We start from the raw sequence: 19328 nt of genomic DNA, 5'->3' as shown, positions 1-19328 counted from the left end.
GTGAACCTTCAGCATTCTCTCCGTGCAGCTATTTTAGAATAATATTCTGCAGTGGTAACTAATGTGAGTGCTAAAGTCGTAACAATTCCATGGTTGTACGAATCTTTGAGTGAGACTTTGATATTAAAATGAGATTTGAAATGTGTAGTACTACACTACTGGCCGTTACAATTGCTACACCACGAAGATGACATGCTACAGACGCGAAATTTAACCGACAGAAAGAAGATGCTGTGATATGCAAATGATTAGCTTTTCAGAGCATTCACACAAGGTTGGCGCCGGTGGCGACACCTACAACGTGCTGACATGAGGAAAGTTTCCAACCGATTTCTCATACACAAACAGCAGTTGACCGGCGTTGCCTGGTGAAACGTTGTTGTGATGCCTCGTGTAAGGAGGAGAAATATGTACCATCACATTTCTGACTTTGATAAAGTTCGGATTGTAGCCTATCGCGATTGCGGTTTATCGTATCGCGACATTGCTGCTTGGTTGAGATCCAGTGACTGTTAGCAGAATATGGAATCGGTGGGTTTAGGAGGGTAATATGGAATGCTGTTCTGGATCCCAACGGCCTTCTATCATCAGCAGTAGAGATGACAGGCATCTTATCCGCATGGCTGTAACGGATTGTGCAGCCACGTCTCGATCCATGAGTCAACATATGGGGATGTTTGCAAGACAACAACCACCTGCACAAACAGTTCGATGGCGTTTGCAGCAGCATGGACTATCAGCACGGAGACCATGTCTGCGGTTACCCTTGACACTGCGTCACAGACAGGAGCGCCTGCAATGGTGTACTCAACGATGAACCTGGGTGCACAAATGGAAAAACGTCATTTTTTGGATGAATCCAGGTTCTGTTTACAGCATCATGATGGTTGCATCCGTGTTTGGCGACATCGCGGTGAACGCAAATTGGAAGCGTGTATTCATCATCGCCATACTGGCGTATCACCCGGCATGATGGTATGGGGTGCCATTGGTCACATGTCTTGGTCAGCTCTTGTTCGCATTGACGGCACTTTGAACAGTGGACATTACATTTCATATGTGTTACGACCCGTGGCTCTACCCTTCATTCAATCCCTGCAAAACCCTACATTTCAGCATGATAATGCACGCCTGCGTGTTGCAGGTCCTGTACGGGCCTTTCTGGATACAGAAAATGTTCGACTGCTACCCTGACCAGCACATTCTCCAGATCTCTCACCAATTGAAAACGTCTGGTCAATGGTGGCAAAGCAACTGGCTCGTCACAATATGCCATTCACTACTGTTGATGAACTGTGGTATCGTGTTGAAGCTGCATGGGCAGCTGTACCTGTACACGCCATCCAAGCTCTATTTGACTCAATGCCCAGGCGTATCACGGCCGTTAATTACAGCCATAGGTGGTTGTTCTGGGTACTGATTTCTCAGGATCTATGCACCCAAATTGCGTGAAAATGTACTCACATGTCAGTTCTAGTATAGTATATTTGTCCAATGAATACCCGTTTATCATCTGCATTTTTTCTTGGTGTAGCAATTTTAATGGCCAGTAGTGTATTTGTACTTAGCACCTGCAGACAGTTTTCAACAATAAAAGCATCATGATACTTTTATTTTTTGCATTCTAGAAATCTACTTCCTATAGTGTTTTGATTATGAGCAACAGTTTGTAAGCATGTGAAGAATATTCTTAATCTCAGAAAATATTGCATTAATGAAAGTAACAACATTTCTTTGTATGCATTACTTGAATTTTATTTCAGATGTTCCCATTCCTTCTTGTGTGCTAGAGAGATGATCTGCTGGACAGTTTTAGAAAGTTTTAGAGAAAGCTTCCTCTTCTCATATTGTTTTTTGCCTGTGACACTTGTTCCACTTGGAACACTAGTTATACTTATTTCCAATGTAACCTCATTTTATGTTGTTCACAGCCATCTCAGTGGGATGAAAATCTGTTATGAACTGTGACAAACAAGTTATTGTCAACAGGTCAGTTCAATCACACTTCAGTCTACCCGAAAAAAGTCCTGCGTACTGTAGGTTCATGTGGAAAGATTGTGAATAACAGACATTACGGAATATGCTGTGTAACGCCTGGGTTTATGAAAAATGCCTTAAATTAGATTTGATATTTTCAAACTGAGTTTCCTTAGTCATAATATTTGTGTGTGCATGGCATGTATCTTGAGTTGATAAATGCAGTAAACTCTGAAAATGTAATTTTCAAGTTGCTGCTGCTTGAGAGCCACCTACCTCCGCTTCTCCAGCCTTCCATTATCTCCCATGTCTCCTTCTTCTTTATGTTACTCCCTTGCAGTTTTGACACTGTTTTCGTCTTTCCTCACACCTATGAACCATAGCAAGCACTCATAAATGATCAGCAGCCTCTGCTATCTGCTGTATTCAATTGTATTCATGAACCAGTGGCAACTCCGCTGGGTGGCAGAGGCTTCTCCCAGCCTTACAGCTCCACACTGACTGCCTGTAGTAAATGACCACGAAATATTATTGTAGAATGTTTTAAATGTCTGCTGGATCTGAAAGGATCAAGTGGTTCAGGGAAGAAATGTCAGGTATAAATTGAAAAATGGTTACTGTCAGTGAAGAAGCGGTTGAGATGAAAAAGCAGAACCGTTGAACCAACTGGATGCACCATTAAATGGCTGTATGGAGCAGTCAGAGGAGAGGGCAGAATGGAGATTTAAGGAAGAACGTGAGCTGAATAAAAGGATCTGAATTGTGGAAGATGTAATAACTGTAAGCATTAGGCAGTTCCACAGTTGAAAGGTGAACTGGATGTGTTAAAGGGCAGAACTCAAAGTTTAGGTGATAGGCTTGCTTTCGAGAGAGAGCGAGAGAGAGAGAGAGAGAGAGAGAGAGAGAGAGAGAGAGAGAGAGAGAGACTTAGAACTAAGATGAATTCTGGTGTGAAATGAAATGCCAGTTGTAAATTTACCCTGAAAAATAATTTTGGTGCCTACTTAGCATCATTAGAGAGTAAGGTGAAGATTCTTGCTAGTAAAGGTTTGAGGATAAGTGAAATAAAACTCGTGTGTTTTGATAAAGGAAAACTTAAAATTAAGTTTAGTTTGTGTGGAATCTGAATTTTGTGTGCAATATGTGGAAGAACTGAAGTGTTCACTAGATAAATTACTGAACTAGTCATGGCTAAAAGAAAAATTAGAAAATCATAGCTTTATATTTGATATTGATGGAATAATTTTCTATGATATGTAATGTGTATCAATTTACAGTGACCAGTTACATTAATGACTATAATCCCAGTATTCTATGTTCTTTTGGCAAAGATTGATAACAGGTGAGACGAGGAGGGCTGGAGTCGAAGAAAACTCCTGGCCTCAGATACCGTTAGCCCCTGACCCACACCCACCTGCATCTCTGTATCTGTACCTCCTGTTTCGCTCTTTATATACTCGCACTCTCCTTTCCACAATCTTCCTCTCCATCTGCTATACCTGCAGTCTCTCCCTCTCTATCAACTCGGCCACTTCATTGTGTGCTCCATGGAACTTCCACTGCTAGCACCAGGCCTGTCTTACCAGTGCCACATTCCTATTCCATCCTCTTCCTGCCTCTCCATCCCAGCTGTAGCCATCTACGTTAATGTGTGTGACTTTCTATTTTAGTTTCATTGCATGCAGTTGAATGTGTTTCCTGTATTATATAATATCTTTTTGCATAATAGAAAGAACTTGCATTATTCGTGATTTATTTAGTTATTCCAGCTGATGCAGAAGTTGAATTCTGGGTCTTCATTTATTGTTGTTTTGACAGGATATTAGCTGCAATGGGAAGCAGAACGTGGTCATCACTGCTTAAGCGTCTGGAGTCAACTCTGAAGGATTTATGTGAGGAGGAACATCTAGTTACAGATTCACAGACTTTAAATGCTGTTGTGCATCTTAAATTTGCTCACATTATTACAGCATGTGCTGCAGAGGTGGGCGAACACTTACATGGCATCTACTTGGATGTTGGAGAGATTATTTTCTATGGAGAAAGGTGGGTGGCCTAGTAAATATGGTTCTTCACTTTTATATTACAGAAAAAATGCTTAGGCTATAAAAAATAATTTATGAGTTACGTCTTGCATCAGTACATAAATCAATGAAACATAAAAAAAGAAATAAATATTTGGTATTCTCTGCTATTAGTCAGAATCTTACACAGACACAGATTATGCCCATGCGTATTTCGGACAGAGGCTTTCTCATCTATCCTCTCATTCTACCTTATCCTTGTATTGACACTGATGGAGTCCTGGTGCCTCTCCAAGCAGATGATGGAATGATTCTGTTTACACGGATTGTGCTCCTGCTTTTGTGATCTTTCTAGGTGGGTTTGGGGGGGGGGGGGGGGGAAGATGAAGCGAGATATCGTCAAATACTCTTCGAAGAAGTGGTTACATTATGACAAGTTCCTGTAAGATAAAAACATCCAGTGAAATGGTGTAAGACTGTCAATTATATGTTAGACATGTGTTCGTTCCTGATATCTCCTTAGTAAGGAAGATATTTTCTTACATGTATTTCTGCTGTTGAGAATGTGGAGCATCTGCTAATGACAGGCTGGAAGGGCTTTCTCTACGTCCTCTACTTGTATATGTATCTCCTCTCTTTTCTATGGTACCTGTGTTTGATATTTGTTGTAGCACATGCTGAAAATTGGTTGAAAACCAAGCTTTAACTGCTAAAAAATGAGTACAATTTCTTATAAAGTCAAACTCAACTGTCAATGTATGTTAGCGGTAAATCAGTCCTCCTGGGAATGGAGGTGAAATACTTGGCAATGTATCATAGAATGTTAAAAAAAAGTGCACTTGATTAAAGCTTTCAACTTATTTAATTTGCTAGTCAAAAGTCATTGTTAGCCATAACTTAAAACATCTGCATCCTATCTCCTGTACTGGACATTAATCAATTTTTGAATGATGGTGGCTGACGACAGTGATAAAACTCTGCTACATTGAAGTAAGAAGTTAGTATTATGGTTGGTATTACTGCTCACCAAGTGGTGGAAGGAGAAAACTTGTATAAAAGTTAAGTAAAAGTGCAAGCTTTCACAACCAGTGGTTCCTTCTAGCAGAAGGATTGAAGGGAAAGGAAGAGTGAATGAAGGGAAAGGATTGGTGAGTTTTAGGAAATGGGGAGAGTTCAGAAAAGGCACCCAGTACCCCAGATCAGGGGAGACTTACTGGATGGGATGAGAAAGAAAGACTAATTGTTGGGGACTGTACCAGACAAGATTTGAAAACTGTAGAACGTAAAGGTGGAAGGAAGAGGAATAAGCAAGAAAGAGATTACTGACAAAACATCATAATGTCGCTAGGCAATGAAAAACTCGTAACTCAAATTGGTCAAATTTTACAGGAGAAACAAAAAACTAATTATTGAAATCAAATGGGGACCTGATTAGTTAAATGTAGTGGTTTCTGCTACACAATATGGATCCAGTCATTGGTACATAAGACTTTATTATGCACTTCAAATTGTCTGCCGGTTTTTGGAGTTACAAGGTTTTCACAGTTATTTTTTTTGGCAGTAATGGTGATAAGAGGCATGTAATGAGTGCACGGTTAAGAACTGAAATGAATGAATGTTTAATTTGTTTTAAAAAATACATACTTAGCTAAACTTTGCATTATTTGTGTATTATGAAATATCTGTAAGGATACATCGTTGCAGATATAAAGTGAAATGAATAATTTCACATTGATCAAAATATTGGAATCTGAATGTTAATAAATGACAGTGTGTAAAAAACATAGAAGCAATGTTGTTAACTTTAATTAAACTTTTATTACTGTAAACAATTGTGCAGTTTATTAACATTTATTATTGTTACTATTGCTGCTGCCATCACAATCACAGTCATAGGTGACTGTAAACAAGTTTATTTTTGGCTGCATTTTTTTTAGGCACGGACATGTTCTCTCATTACAAATGTGAGGCAGTGTGTCATAAAATGAATGCACATCCTTAGGAAGGACCAGCTTTAGTTGTTGCAAATGCATTAACTTTTCTGCACTGATCTTTAGTGGTGAACTGTAGAGAGGGGGCGCTGTAAATGAGCTGGATATGTGTGACATCGTTCTTGGAATGTTTCCCAAGTATCGCTGAATTTCAATTTATATTCCATTTTTCCGGAGAGATCATACTTGAGACACCGGATATCAGTCACTGTTGGATCCCCAATTTTGGATCCTGGCCGAATAGACAAATACAACGAGAGTTTATCATGGGACTTGAAAAACGTGTGGTCCAAATAATTGACAACATAAAGTCTATGACTTTGTCTTGCGGTAGTACAAACTTCTACATAGCCAGCAGGAGTATAAATGTGTCTGTTTTTTAACCTCCTTCCTATGGTGGAGTGCATAGAATCACACGCCATTTGAGTGTGACCTTTCTCCAGAAATTTTTGCTCTATTGTAATGCCTTTCTGATTGGCGAGATGAGCCAGTGCATTACTCATGACTGAGTTTCGACTCTGGTACGTGCATCTGTCGCTATAGAAAATAGCTTCTGAATCATTTTGGACATTCGTTTCTATAAAATGCACAAGTATACTGGCAAATTCCTAAGCTGTTAGTCCACCTTCACTCTCGTGTCGAAGGTAACAATAACCATCATTACTTTTTAAATCATAAGTGGTAAAGTTGTGGACCTTTAGTTTGCTTTTATAGCACAGTGCAGATGCTTTTAGTCTGGGAGAAAGCAGAAGTGCTTGAAGGTCCATAGTGAACACTCTAGCTGGTCCTAATTTATCACTATTTTTCGCTTCCCTTGCCTCAGTTTTTCGGGCCATATGCAAAGAGTATTCATTGTCTGAGAGATTGCCTGTCTGGTGAGAACAACAAAAATCGCACTGGTCCTTTTTAGACGAAAATAAGTTAAGATTATTTTCATCGAATAACTTGCGGAACTGTTTCTAAGCTGCTGGGATTTGTCCTCTTTTTCTTGCAAAATTCCTTATATTCCCTATGTAGTTCTGATTTACTCTGCCAATTAGTTTCCAAGTAGAGTTTTGTGGAAGAACGACGACAGTAATGCGATTCCAGTTTCGGCAACTCTGCAAAAAAATCTGATGCTGATTGTCGTCCACCTGAAACTTTCGTTGGTCTCTCCTGCATTTGAGGCCCTTCTGCAAGTGTTCTACCTGATGCGCTAGATGCCCATTTTCTGAAACTCCATTCGCCTAAGCACAAAATATTCAGAAACATAGTCTTGCAGACAGTTTCTCTCTGTCCTTCTATTACAAAATTGTAATATAGTGTGTTAGAATGGTGAGATTTATTAGATTCTGAATTATTTCTGTGTCTTTTAACTGGAACGTAATAGACATGGCTTCTAACAAAAAAATTTCTTTCACCCCAAGACATATCCTGCCAGAAATGATGAAAAATTACCTGTCTCTGCTCTTCTGTAATATCCTTGCAATCCCTGTTCCAATTTAAGGAAGAATGTTTACAAGAACATCGTGGTTTCATTTCCCTCCTTCTCCTGCTCATTGTTGGTCTCTTTTTGCCAAACTCATCTTTTTGCATTCCTAAATAATCCTGTCCTCTCATACGTTTTTCTTTCTGCAAACTTTGAAGTGATAGATTTCTTTTCCTTTCATGGCGCTGCTTAGTACTTTTTACTCCCACATCAACTTCGTCATCGTCGTCTTCCGTACTGTTGTTACTGCTATGGTCATTTTTGTTTTTACCTGGATCATACACATCGCTACTGCCACTGGAGATATCATCCTCGCTGCTGTTTTCGAAAAGACGTTCAAACTCAGAAGTGGAATTCGCCTATGTAGTGGCTTCTTTTTCCGCATTATCTGTAGTGTAAACAATAATGTCATCAATAATATTTATATAAATATTTAAATAATTTAATCACCTCAACTTTCAAACAAGGATTTTACTTGAAGTTACCACACTATAAACTACGGCTTACCTTCATTTTGTAGGTCTACTCTTTCTTTTGGTTTAGGACAAGGAGGAACCTGACTAGAATCTTCTTCCGGTGATTTTGTACGATATGACCCATTGTCGGCTTGTTTCATAAAGTGAAGAGTGAATTTACTCTTTTTACCCATAGCTGAAAACAAAGAAGTTACTGTAGAATGTATAGGATTCTGTTAAGTTCTAAAATTAAAACCTCGTATGTATCGAGTGCAGTCTGCTTTAGGCATGATGAAAAACTCGTAAATCAACATTGTATTTAACGAGGTCATTATTAATTCTGTATATTAAAATACAATACATAATTACCTAGAAATACTAACACGTACCTGTAGCAATAAAGCAGTGTTAGGTCTGTCATTCAAATAGGTTACTATCACATCAAAACCCATTTTAATCTCGGAGCATATGTTCGCCCTGCACACTAACAATGACGATTACCGGAGATGCGAGGTTTACAGCACAAACTACATATCGTTGGAGATGTGTGTTTTTCATTATTGCTGCTAGATGGCGACAGCGTACAACTCGAAGAAGGTAGGTTTCAACAGGCTATGTGGCATAATTGTCTACATTTGGTAATGGAGTTATGTGGATTTCATTGTCAGATGGAGTTACGAGGTTTTCATTACCTAGCGACGATAAGTTAATAAGTGTGGAAAGCTCTGTATGTGGAGGATGGGGGAAAAATAGACAGGTCAGAAAATGAAAGATATGGGAAACTAAAAGTGCTTGAAGAAAGGAATAGTTACTGAGAAGAAATGCTGAGACGGAAGAAATTAATGTAAACTAAGGCCAGATGGGTGATGAGAACCAAGGACATGACTGTTTGTAAGGCCAATTCCCACCTGCTGAGCTCTGAGGGGAAGAATCCAGATGGCACAAGTGAATCAGGCACTGAAGTGACAAATTGTCAAGTTGTACAGCATGCTCTGCAACAGGATGTTGTGTGCTGCCAGTATATGCCCTCTGGACATATTCTATGTTATGAGGTGACCAGATGGGCATAACAACAGAATGGGTACACTGGCATTCCAACACAGGTATGCTACAAAGGTAGGGGCTGTACTGGACCACTCTCGGTGTGTGCTGCATGTTTCTTTCACTGAATTCACAGCAGGCACAGAACATTGTACTTCCATTGTGCTGGACTTACCCCTGCAATTGAACCATTCTTGCTCAGATTTCTGTTCATTATGTGATGAGAGCTGTATCAGCTATTTCTTTGCAGCTTGTCACGCTTGCAGTTTGTCAGGACACTTAGTGGTTGTTTGTGAAAAATGTCGGCGAGCTGTGTCACTGGGCAGCACACTTGAGTCCTCAGACATGTCGGCAGGCCAACAGCCACAACATATTGTGGTAGACTTGGAGGTAGTCGGGTGTGGACTAAGGCCTTGTTTAGTCTAATTAATTTGTATTCTTATCATCGTCTGGGGTGCCCCCCTCCTCCCCTCCACCTCCCGCCTTACAGCTTTCTCAGTGCCGAATAGTACCTTATAGTGGGCAGCAGATTCTCTTGCAGAGACAACTACCAGTTGTGGTCAAATACAAAAATGTGGAAGCCCAACTCTTGCTTATAGTTGTAAATTCACAGTTGCCAGAAAATATTTTCAGGCTAGTGTGTTCAATTTTTGGATTTGAAGTAGTCAGTAGGATTAACCTGGTCTTTAAGATGCAGTTTGAGAACTTGGGAGCACTGCTGCTGTTGTTCAATCAGCTTTTTGGTAAGGATGTGGGTAGGGCCATCAGTTTTGAGGCCCACATTACATTTGAAACTATCTGTGGTTTGTTAGTTCTGTCGAGCCAGATGTCAAAATCACAAAGTAATGTCACCAGTTTCGTCAAGCCCAGAGGACCACGTCATAATCATACAGAATACCAGTGGCAATGTTACACTTTGTGGTGATTTTAAGCACATGATCAATGTACGTAATGGAATAGAAGTTTATCCCATACTGTGTCCCAAAGAGTTGTCAGCTAAGTTGGCCTGCGGTCAGTATATTTCCAAAATTGATCTCCAAGATTTTTGCTTCCAGTTGCCATTGGAACTGAGTCCTCAATGGATTTGAGTACAAACTACTCTTTTTGGGATGCACCACTGTAACTGGTTGCCATATGGGGTAGCTTCAGCTCCAAAAATATTCCAATGTTTTCTTGATCGACTTATCAGTGGTATTTCCTGCTGTACCAACTATTTGAATGATGTTTTGTTTTCAGGCTTAACAAGATAACAGCATTTGCACAATTTGCACTCAGTCTGTCAGCCACTTTTACACAGTGGACCAGAATGAAAGCCTGAGAAATGAAGTTTTTTTGCTCCTACAGAGCAGTGCTACTTACGGCATTTGTTAAATAAGGATGGTACAATACCAATGGCAGAGCATGCTGCAGCAATCAACAAAATGCCAGTTCCTAAGAATATTAGGGAGTTGCAGTCCTTTCAATGGAAGGTAAATTACTATGCAAAGTTTGTTCCTCTGGCTGCTCATCTTTGTCATTCTTTGAATCGGCTTTGTAGGAAAGGAGTGAATTTGAGTGGTTAGAGGCATGTTAATTAGTATTCCAGAAATTGAAGTAACACCACTACTTAGTTCCCATGTTTGGCTACATTCAACCCTGGTAAGGCTTTGACTTTGGCTGCTGATGCATCCCAATATGACATTGGCGCTGTTCTCTCTTCCAGGAATCCTGATGACTTGGAGCAGCCTGTTATGTTTGCCTCAAGGTTTCAGCAGCTGCGCAGATTGAGGAGGCACTTGTGATCATATATGGTGTTAAAAAGTCTTGTGTGTTCTTGTATGTCACTTAAGTTTCACATGTGTACAGATCATAATCCGCGTATTTTGCTGCTTGGTCCCCAGTCATAGCTCATGGACAGAACAGCACAGCATTGACTTTCTTTCTGAGTATTTATTCTTATGGCATTCACTACTGGCCCCATCTCCCAGCATGCGTTTGTGGACACTATGTCTTATTTACCTGTGGGTCCTGACACTGATTTCGACAAGCAGAGAGCAATTAGTTTAGTGCAGGACCAAAACTTTCAGGATATCTTAAACGAATTTCTGTTGACTACAGGAGAAGTTACAGCAGCTACGAGTGAGGATCTGCTCCTGAGCAAGGATTGCTGGAACCTTTGCCTGTGGGCTCAGACCCAACTCTCTGGATGTATTTCAATCTTCACGAAAGGCTCAGCATTGTCAATGGTGTCCTACTGATAGCTACAAAAGATCAGATTTGTCATGGTCCTTTTCCATTGTCGTTGCAACAACACATTTTGCAGATGTTACATGCATACCATTGGGGGATGTCCCAAATGAAAGCATTGGCCTAGTGACATGTCTGTTGGCCTGCAATTAATTCTGCCACTGAGCATGCAGTGCCAAAGCTATACAGCATGTGGTCACAACCATGTTGCTAGATTGTCCCCCATGACATTGCAACATACATTTTGGTCCGTGGCTGCCATTTTTGTGCACTCTGGTCTCAGACAATGGTCATCAGTTTTTGTTTGAAGAATTTCGAGCACTCTGCCATGGAAATTGTATTAAGCACCTACCCACATCACCATTCCATTTAGCATTTAATGAAGAGGTCATGTGATTGGTCAGGACATTCGAATTGCAACTGAAGAAAATAGTGTTGGAGATCATTAGAGAGCATGCCCTGTCCAGTTTTTTGACGTCTTACCAAGCAGCTCTAATCAGCAGGTGCAGTCCAGCTGAGGCCATCAGGCTGGATGCAATGCAACTTTATATTGTGACAGTGGGTCAGCACTGCACGACATGCTATGCTAACCAGCAACGCCCATGTCACATTGAGTTACAGGCACCAGATCCCAGTTATTCAGATGGCATACACTCAGGCATGAGAGACAGATAACCCCTCGCTTCAAGCACTGAGCAGTGCTTGCCGACATTCCCATTGCATATGCCCTGATAGCCCTGTAATTTTCATTTTCATTCTGTGAAACCCCCACCCTGGTGAACTGTTAGCCAGAAGGATGTCTGATTGAAGTGGAGCTCTTCCCTCCATCATTGCAGCAGCTAGCAGAGGTTGACCCTCCCTGCCCGCCCGCCCCCCCCCCCCCCCCCCCCCCCCGCCCATTCCTGCCCACCCTCATCGCTTCTTGACTACCAGCCTCAGGTGGAGTATCAGTCTGTCACCACCTCCAGCACGACCCTTGACTTCGCTCCAGTGAGTGCCTGTACAGAACACCTGGCACAGATCACTGTCACACCTTGTCACTTGACTTACTGACTCCAGCAGAGACCTGGGCATTTTTAGCACTATGTGCCTCTTAAAAGGTGGAGGTATTTGCTATCTCCACCAGACGCAGGTATGTGAGATGAGGAGTTGTAAGCTGTGATAGTTGGAGCGATCTGCAGCTCTGCCTTGAGCAGTGTAAATATTGCATATGTTGGCCAGTGGCTGTGGAATTTAATTTCCCCTTTTCTGTTACTTAACGTCCAGAGTCTGTCACAGGTAGCACTAGCTTGATCCATTTTTTACTCAGTGTATGCTCGCTTGCTTTTTTATGTTGCCATTTCTCTATACTGTTGCACTGACTTACTTTTGTGTTTGTCCTTGGCTGCACTTTTGGAGTATCTCCCTGCTGTTTAGCTTGACACTTGGGGCATGTCCATCCAGCATTTAATGTTGGTACTCTGCACTCGTTCTGAGGATTTACGAACTACTTCTGTCTTGCTGTGCAAGACATAACATCTGCTTCACCATTTATTCTTCCTACTCACTTCTTCTGAATAAATTCTTTATTTATTGTACATAGCACTACAGAGAGCTATGTCAATTAAGCAGAATCAAAGAATGGAAAATCCAGGATGGAATGTAACAGTATTATGAAAAGGACAGCTGCTACCCACCATATGGTGGAGATGCTGTGTCGGAGATAGGAACAACAAAAAGACTGTTACAAAATGAGTTTTCGACCAAAAAGGCCTTTGTCGGAAATAGATTGACGAAGACCTTGCTATCTCAAAGCTGATTTTGTGCCAGTCTTTTTGTTGTGCCTATTTGCGACTTAGCATATCTGCTATGTTGTGTGTAGCTACTATCCTTTTCATAATATTGTTTCAATTTAGCAAAAACCCTTCTTTTGCCTTTCACAAAAGGAAGTTGCAGGCTGAAATGAAATGAGCTTCTAAGTAGTTCATCTGTGTGTTGGTGTTATCCAGATGGACCCAAGAAATTTTACAGAATGGTGAGCATTTATGTCAATTTGTGATACCAGTAGCTAATGTTTGTTTGTTCAAAGTTGTGTATTACAGAGTGTTTCAAAAAGATTCGTCCAGTTTCCCAGTAGTATATCTTGTACGTGATTGAAGGTAGAAATGTGGGGCGAATTTTAACTTTGGCATAGGACTACAAAGATTTTATTTTCAAAAGAACCATATGTTTTTGCAGTGGTATGTCTCGTACGTGCATCCACATACTACCTTTGGGTAATTTTTACAATTAATTCAGCATCAGAGTTTTCATTTATCTTTCACAAATGTTCCGTGTGCCCTCCATTGAACACACAACAAACATTAAGGTGGTAGTTAAATTTCCCCTTTACTTTTTCAAGCAGTTGTGAAGCTACGTGTTGACTGAAGTTGCTGTGTGACATCACAGTTCCAAAGTCCCAAAGTTGTTGGAAGGAGAGGCACCTAGATGGAAGCTTTCACAAAACACCAAAAAAATAAAAAAGTGTGTCATATTGTATGATACCAGGTGACTTTGGAGGCCAGGGTGCAATATAGTATTCGCACACCCCCTGTAGCTAAACCAGCACTGAGGCTGTTTCTTGTTAAGATCTGCTCTTACCTGCAAGTGCCAGTGTAGTGGTGCTTGGTCCTGTTGAAAAATAAAATTTGTGGCATGTTCTTGCAGTTGTCAAAAACTCACATCTCAGACATATGTAGGTGCCTCACTCCTTTAATCTACTTTTCTGCAAAAAGAACACGCCACAAATCTTCTTGGGAAAATTTACAAAACACCAGAAATTTTTGAAATGGTCTCTTGTGCTCAACTGTGGTATGTAGCTGCTGTGTTTCTTACGTTGTGGCAGATCACTTTTCCACTGAAGTAGATCATAGCATCATCACTGAACATTGGATGTGAAAGGAAACTGTGTTATGATTCATCTACCTGCTCAGAAGAATTCGCATAACTCTACACGTTCTTGTTCCATCACTGTCATGATGGGCTTGTAGCAATTGCACAAAATGCACATCAGACACATAAAGAGGAATGGCTAACTCTCAACTGGCCTGATGAATAGAATTTTGTGAACTATGGGCAAAACCCCATGGATTGCGCTCTTCACCTTAAATGAGCACACAGAAGTGAGATATGCTATTTCCGTTACACAAACAATCAGAATCTTGAAACTGCTAGGGCTGTTGTCAAATGCTTTGAGGTGCAGGCCTTACTATGATGTATTCTTAGCTGAAATCACATTGCACAGTGGTAACTGCCTTGCACCTATTGAAATGGGCAATGCAAGACGCCTTTCATTACTGTGTTATCACCATCTTGTCTCAATGCACAGTGAGTAATGAGCATGCTAGATGCACCGAGATGACCTCTTCTGGCAACCATAGGGCCTGGCAACCACATAAACTGGCAACTTACAACTGGTACCAAGGCTAACTGTTAGTTTTGGAGCATAAGTTAAAATTTAATAATAGATATGATTCTTGGAAAGCAATAAGGATCATTATTTTGTGTGTGTGTGTGTGTGTGTGTGTGTGTGTGTGTGTGTGTGTGTTGGTAGGGTCTTTCTTCGTTTCTTCTTGTAGCAAAATATAATGATTTTTGAACCGCTATTGAAAATAAAGTAGTACTAAAATGCAATGATAGTGGAAAGCAGATTTTGGTGATGCACTGCCTTTATCCTTTTCTGCGTTTCTTTGTAAAGGATTGCCCCATCTGAGTCTTTAGGAAATCAGATGGGGTTATTCTTTGACATACTATAGAAATGTATGCAAAAATATAACAGAGAATATGTCGACTTTAACAGCAAGTAATGTAAAGGTTTTATTAGAGAAAAGAGTTCACCAAGAAATCTCAAATACAGGTTGTCCATAATTAAAGTTCCAGTTTCAAAGCACTGTAGAAAGAGAACCACTGCTCAAAATAATGTCAAATTTGAATAGCATATTATTGAGACAGGGTGAAAAGTCATGGAACAAAAATTAAATGCAAGTTTTACCAATAAATGGCTCTGTAAGCGCCTTAATTGATACGGGGTCAGCGATAAATGACAGATGATTTGCAATATGATGGCTATGGTTTGAGTTGCACGTTACACCATCTGTACTGTTCAGTGTGCATGGATGTACAAGTTCGGCAGTCAACAGTTTGTGTCACTGTTAGTTAGATAAGCACATCCACCACGGCTAGGTCATACCACATTGGATGTGAAAGATTGGTTTTTCATTGTCCTGAGGCCAAAAACTGCATAAAAAGTAAAAGCCATTGATTTTTATTTGTCTTGAAGCAAAAAGCCACAGAAAAAGCAAAATGACTTTGGTTTTTAATCGTTCAAGGGCCAAAAACTGCACAAAAATCAAAATGACATTGATTTCAAATTGCCCTGAGACTGATGCAGGATGTATTCAATATGCTGTCCACCTTTTCCTGCCACAAATTGAAATCAAGGTACAGCATGTTCAACAACAGCTCAGAGTATCTCGGGAGTCATGTTCAGAATCTGTTGTGCAGTGTGTACCCTCAGGTCAGCTGTATTCGTAATTAGGCACTCCACAGCCAGGAGTCACACAGATTAAGATCACATGATCTGGACGACTGAGCTGTAGCGAAATTCTGGCTGACAATTCTAGCATTCCCAAAATACGTCTGCAGCAGCCACTTCACTGCCTGTGCAATGTGTGGAGGAGCACCATATTGCATAAAAATGATCCTACCCACACATCCATGCCGTTGAAGGATTGGAATGACATTGGTGCGCAAAAGACTGTCATAGCACTTACCAGTGATGGTACAGGTATCAGGATATGCATGACTCATTTCGAAAAAATACCTCTCTTCAATAAATGATGCTGTCAATCCACACCATGCAGTTATTGCAGAATGAAGTGGTACTGGTTGATGTGCATGCGGTTTTTCCAGTGCCCACATTCTGCAGTTCTGCTTATGGATGTGTCCTTGGAAATGGGCTTCACCTGCCCACAGAATGTCCCATGGCCATTCATTTTTCACTTTCATGCGACGAAGAAATTCTAGAGCAAATATTTTTCTTGCTGGCAAGTCAGCAGGGAGGAAGTCCTGAATATGTGTAATTTTGTATGGCTAATAATGAAGGATGTATGGTAGGATTTATGCAGTGTGCTCACAGGCATGTCCAAAATTCGAGCAGCTCCCCATACACAGCATGTTTACACACCACTGCTCAGTCCCTCCTGCAGTACTTTAGCCACATCTTTGACTGGTGTTGGTAGCATTAAATATCATATTGAAAAAAATAAAATTACATAATTAAGTTTTTATTTGTTAGCAGATACATGTCCTCATTGCTCCTGCACAGTGAACTCTCCACACTACAGTACTATAGCATTCTGCTAGAGGAACCAGAACAAAATGTGCATCCTGTTAAAAGTGGAGATGAGGTGTAAGTCATTTTGTTGTGGTATCCCTAACAGCCTGCTATGGTACTGTGTTGCTGGGATTTCAGTGTGAACAAGTGATGCAGACACATATCTGGTAACAGACAAAAAATTAATTATGTAACACTATTTTTTCAATGTGGCAATTAAAACTTTATGGCTGCTCTTCATATGCTTCCTCTACCTATATACTGATAATCAGTAGTGTGGTATTTCATGGATGTTCATTACTGAATAAAACATTAATTGGAGTTAAATATACTGATGAAGTGTAGAATATTTGCCCAAATTTTAATACCACAAAATTTTTATTTGGCCTATCCTGTATGACACAGTGTACACCACAAAACCGATAACACTTGATTCCATAAAAAGTATGATTGTGTGTACCTGTTAATCCAGTCACATGGAAACAATATCTGCTTTTCATCATTACATTTTATATGTTTGCAGATAATATATTGCTTCTCTCGAAATTATTCACCATCTAATTGGTAGAGTAGAAACAGGCAGAGATGTGGATAAACAGTATGATAGACACTGTAAAACTATTTCAGTGTACAGAAAAGCATAAAATAAAAAGGCAGTTGTCATTATTACATTCTTGATTTTCGATTGTTTGAGAAAGAAAAAGGAGTAGATTCTCATAAATATTAATATAAATGTAATTTTATACAGAAAAATCCATTGTTGTTATCAAGTAAGTGGACTAGAATGAATGAATAAATAAGTAAATAATCATTTTGAAGATGTGTCATTGTAATGCCTGCAGTGTTTATAACATAAATGTTTGTGGGGTTTTTTTTTTTTTGTTAATGCTCAAAGTGTTTTCTGTTTTACAGGTTGAAATCTGTGGTTGATGGCATGGTCCACGTTGCACTGCTTGTTCGCAGTTGTCCATCTGTTCAAGCACAGAAATTACTTGAAGTGCTGGTGGAAATGGCAGGCTGCTTAATGCGTATTCCTGAGAGATTTGATGAGGAAAGTATGTGCACATTGGGTGGCATTCTTGCTGCTCCATGGCTGCAACAGAGAGCTGTGATGGAGTTGTTACCTAGTGGTCATCCATTGCGAGATGTACAGGATCATTTACAAAGCCTTTCTAGTTAGTATCTTTTTCTCGTACAAGTAGAAACTGAACAAGATTCTAGTTCTATTTCCCATGAAAAAAGGGTATTTTAAAGTTGTTGTATAAAAACTTTCTGACAATCACAGAGGAACATAAAAAGATTAGCAACAAGCTGATACTTTGAGCTCCTGGCATACAGTGATTCCTTTTTAGACAATGAAAAAGTAAATTTCAGGCCATGGAATGAGCAGTAGTGAGGATAATACTAACAAAGTATGAACTTCTACATTATCACTCATGGGATTAATGTAATTAGATCAAACTCTCAGTTTTTTACATTTCATTTAGGCCCCCTGAAATCTTTAAAAGGTATTTCGGAGAATCTTTTCAGTGATATTAGAACTCGCATCAAGACTGTAAATGCTACAAATACTAAACAAATTTTTATGTAGAGAAGAGGGTCAGTAACTCTAGCTACGTCACTCTAAGAAGAGTTCTGGTGTGGTGGGTGATGGGAGTGGCTGAGGATTCATTGAAAACATAAACAAATTTAAACCATTTCAAATTCAAGTACATGTAACATTTATGTGATCTCTAGCTCTGCGTGTTACGCCTTGTGATGAAAGATGTGCTGTATCATTGTGAGAGATACAGAGGCGAGTGATCATGCCGGGACTTCACTCATTTCACTGCTACTAGCGTCATGCCGTCATAACGGGCCTGTGTGAGGCATACGAAGTATTGTGTTATAATCTAAGAATGAAATTAAAAATTAAAATACTTTGCAAGGACCTAATGGGCTCATTCGCGTCTCAGAATGATCTAATGAATATGTTTTGCTAAATATATTATTTTAAGAAAAAAATAAGTGGTGCTAAATAATGAAGCTAGAAAGCTAAAAATTGTTAAGAATGTGCGAATATATGTCACAACCAAAACTTACAAGTCTCAACTTAATCAGACCAATATTTTGGTCAAAATCGGCATTTTTTCGAAAAATTGAAGGTTCTAAATATCAGACTGAAGAAGATGAAAATTCCTATGTAGCCTCAGTTAGATATAAAACCAAGAAATATGTAACATAAGTAAGCTACCTCAGTTGGTTTTCGGGTTGCTTACTAAAAACTAAATTCATAATAGATTAAATTCATAATAGATTAAGTGTCATTTGTAATTGTTGGAGAAATTTCTCATTATAGCACTTGATTATGTTGATGAAGTAATACAGCTGTAGCAAGTTTCAAGACTTCACTGTAAATATCAATCATTACAAGGAGTCTAAAAGAGGCAGTTCAGAGGTCATGTTCTACTGTTGGTTCCGTTCTAAAAATTCTAACTGGCAAATTTTAAATGCAGGTGAGCTAAACCTACTTCATTCGTATAAAAATTAAGAAGATTAGAAATTGTTAAATGACAGAGTTATTAATTAACACATCTGAGAAAGGGGCCATTTAGATTCTGCTACCTTTGCCTAGAGCAGTTGATAGCAGATGTTCCATTCAACGGTCCACTGTGCCCATGTATAAATACAGCCCGAGAGGCAGTAAGAAGAGACACTTTGCACCAAGATATCAATCTGTCCGTGTCAGCTGAATGCTGGCATACGCTGTACCTCAGACAATGTCAGAGTTAGGCACCTACCTAAAGCGTTTTC

The 19328-nt window shown here is 39.8% G+C and overlaps 1 protein-coding gene across 1 annotated transcript in view; it reads left to right on the top strand.

Annotated features, from left to right (window-relative positions):
* Window positions 1-19328, top strand: part of LOC124775053 (serine/threonine-protein kinase ATR) — a 354997-nt gene that overhangs the window by 97235 nt on the left and 238434 nt on the right. Inside the window, exons 10-11 of the mRNA XM_047249842.1 lie at window positions 3796-4023; window positions 17448-17710. Coding sequence (XP_047105798.1) covers window positions 3796-4023; window positions 17448-17710 — 491 coding nt within the window. The remainder of the gene's footprint in view (window positions 1-3795; window positions 4024-17447; window positions 17711-19328) is intronic.

Source organism: Schistocerca piceifrons, chromosome 2 (assembly GCF_021461385.2).
Source record: "Schistocerca piceifrons isolate TAMUIC-IGC-003096 chromosome 2, iqSchPice1.1, whole genome shotgun sequence".
NCBI lineage: Eukaryota > Metazoa > Arthropoda > Insecta > Orthoptera > Acrididae > Schistocerca > Schistocerca piceifrons.
The sequence above is the reverse complement of the archived record's forward strand: the minus strand, read 5'-3'. Positions and strand labels throughout refer to the sequence as shown.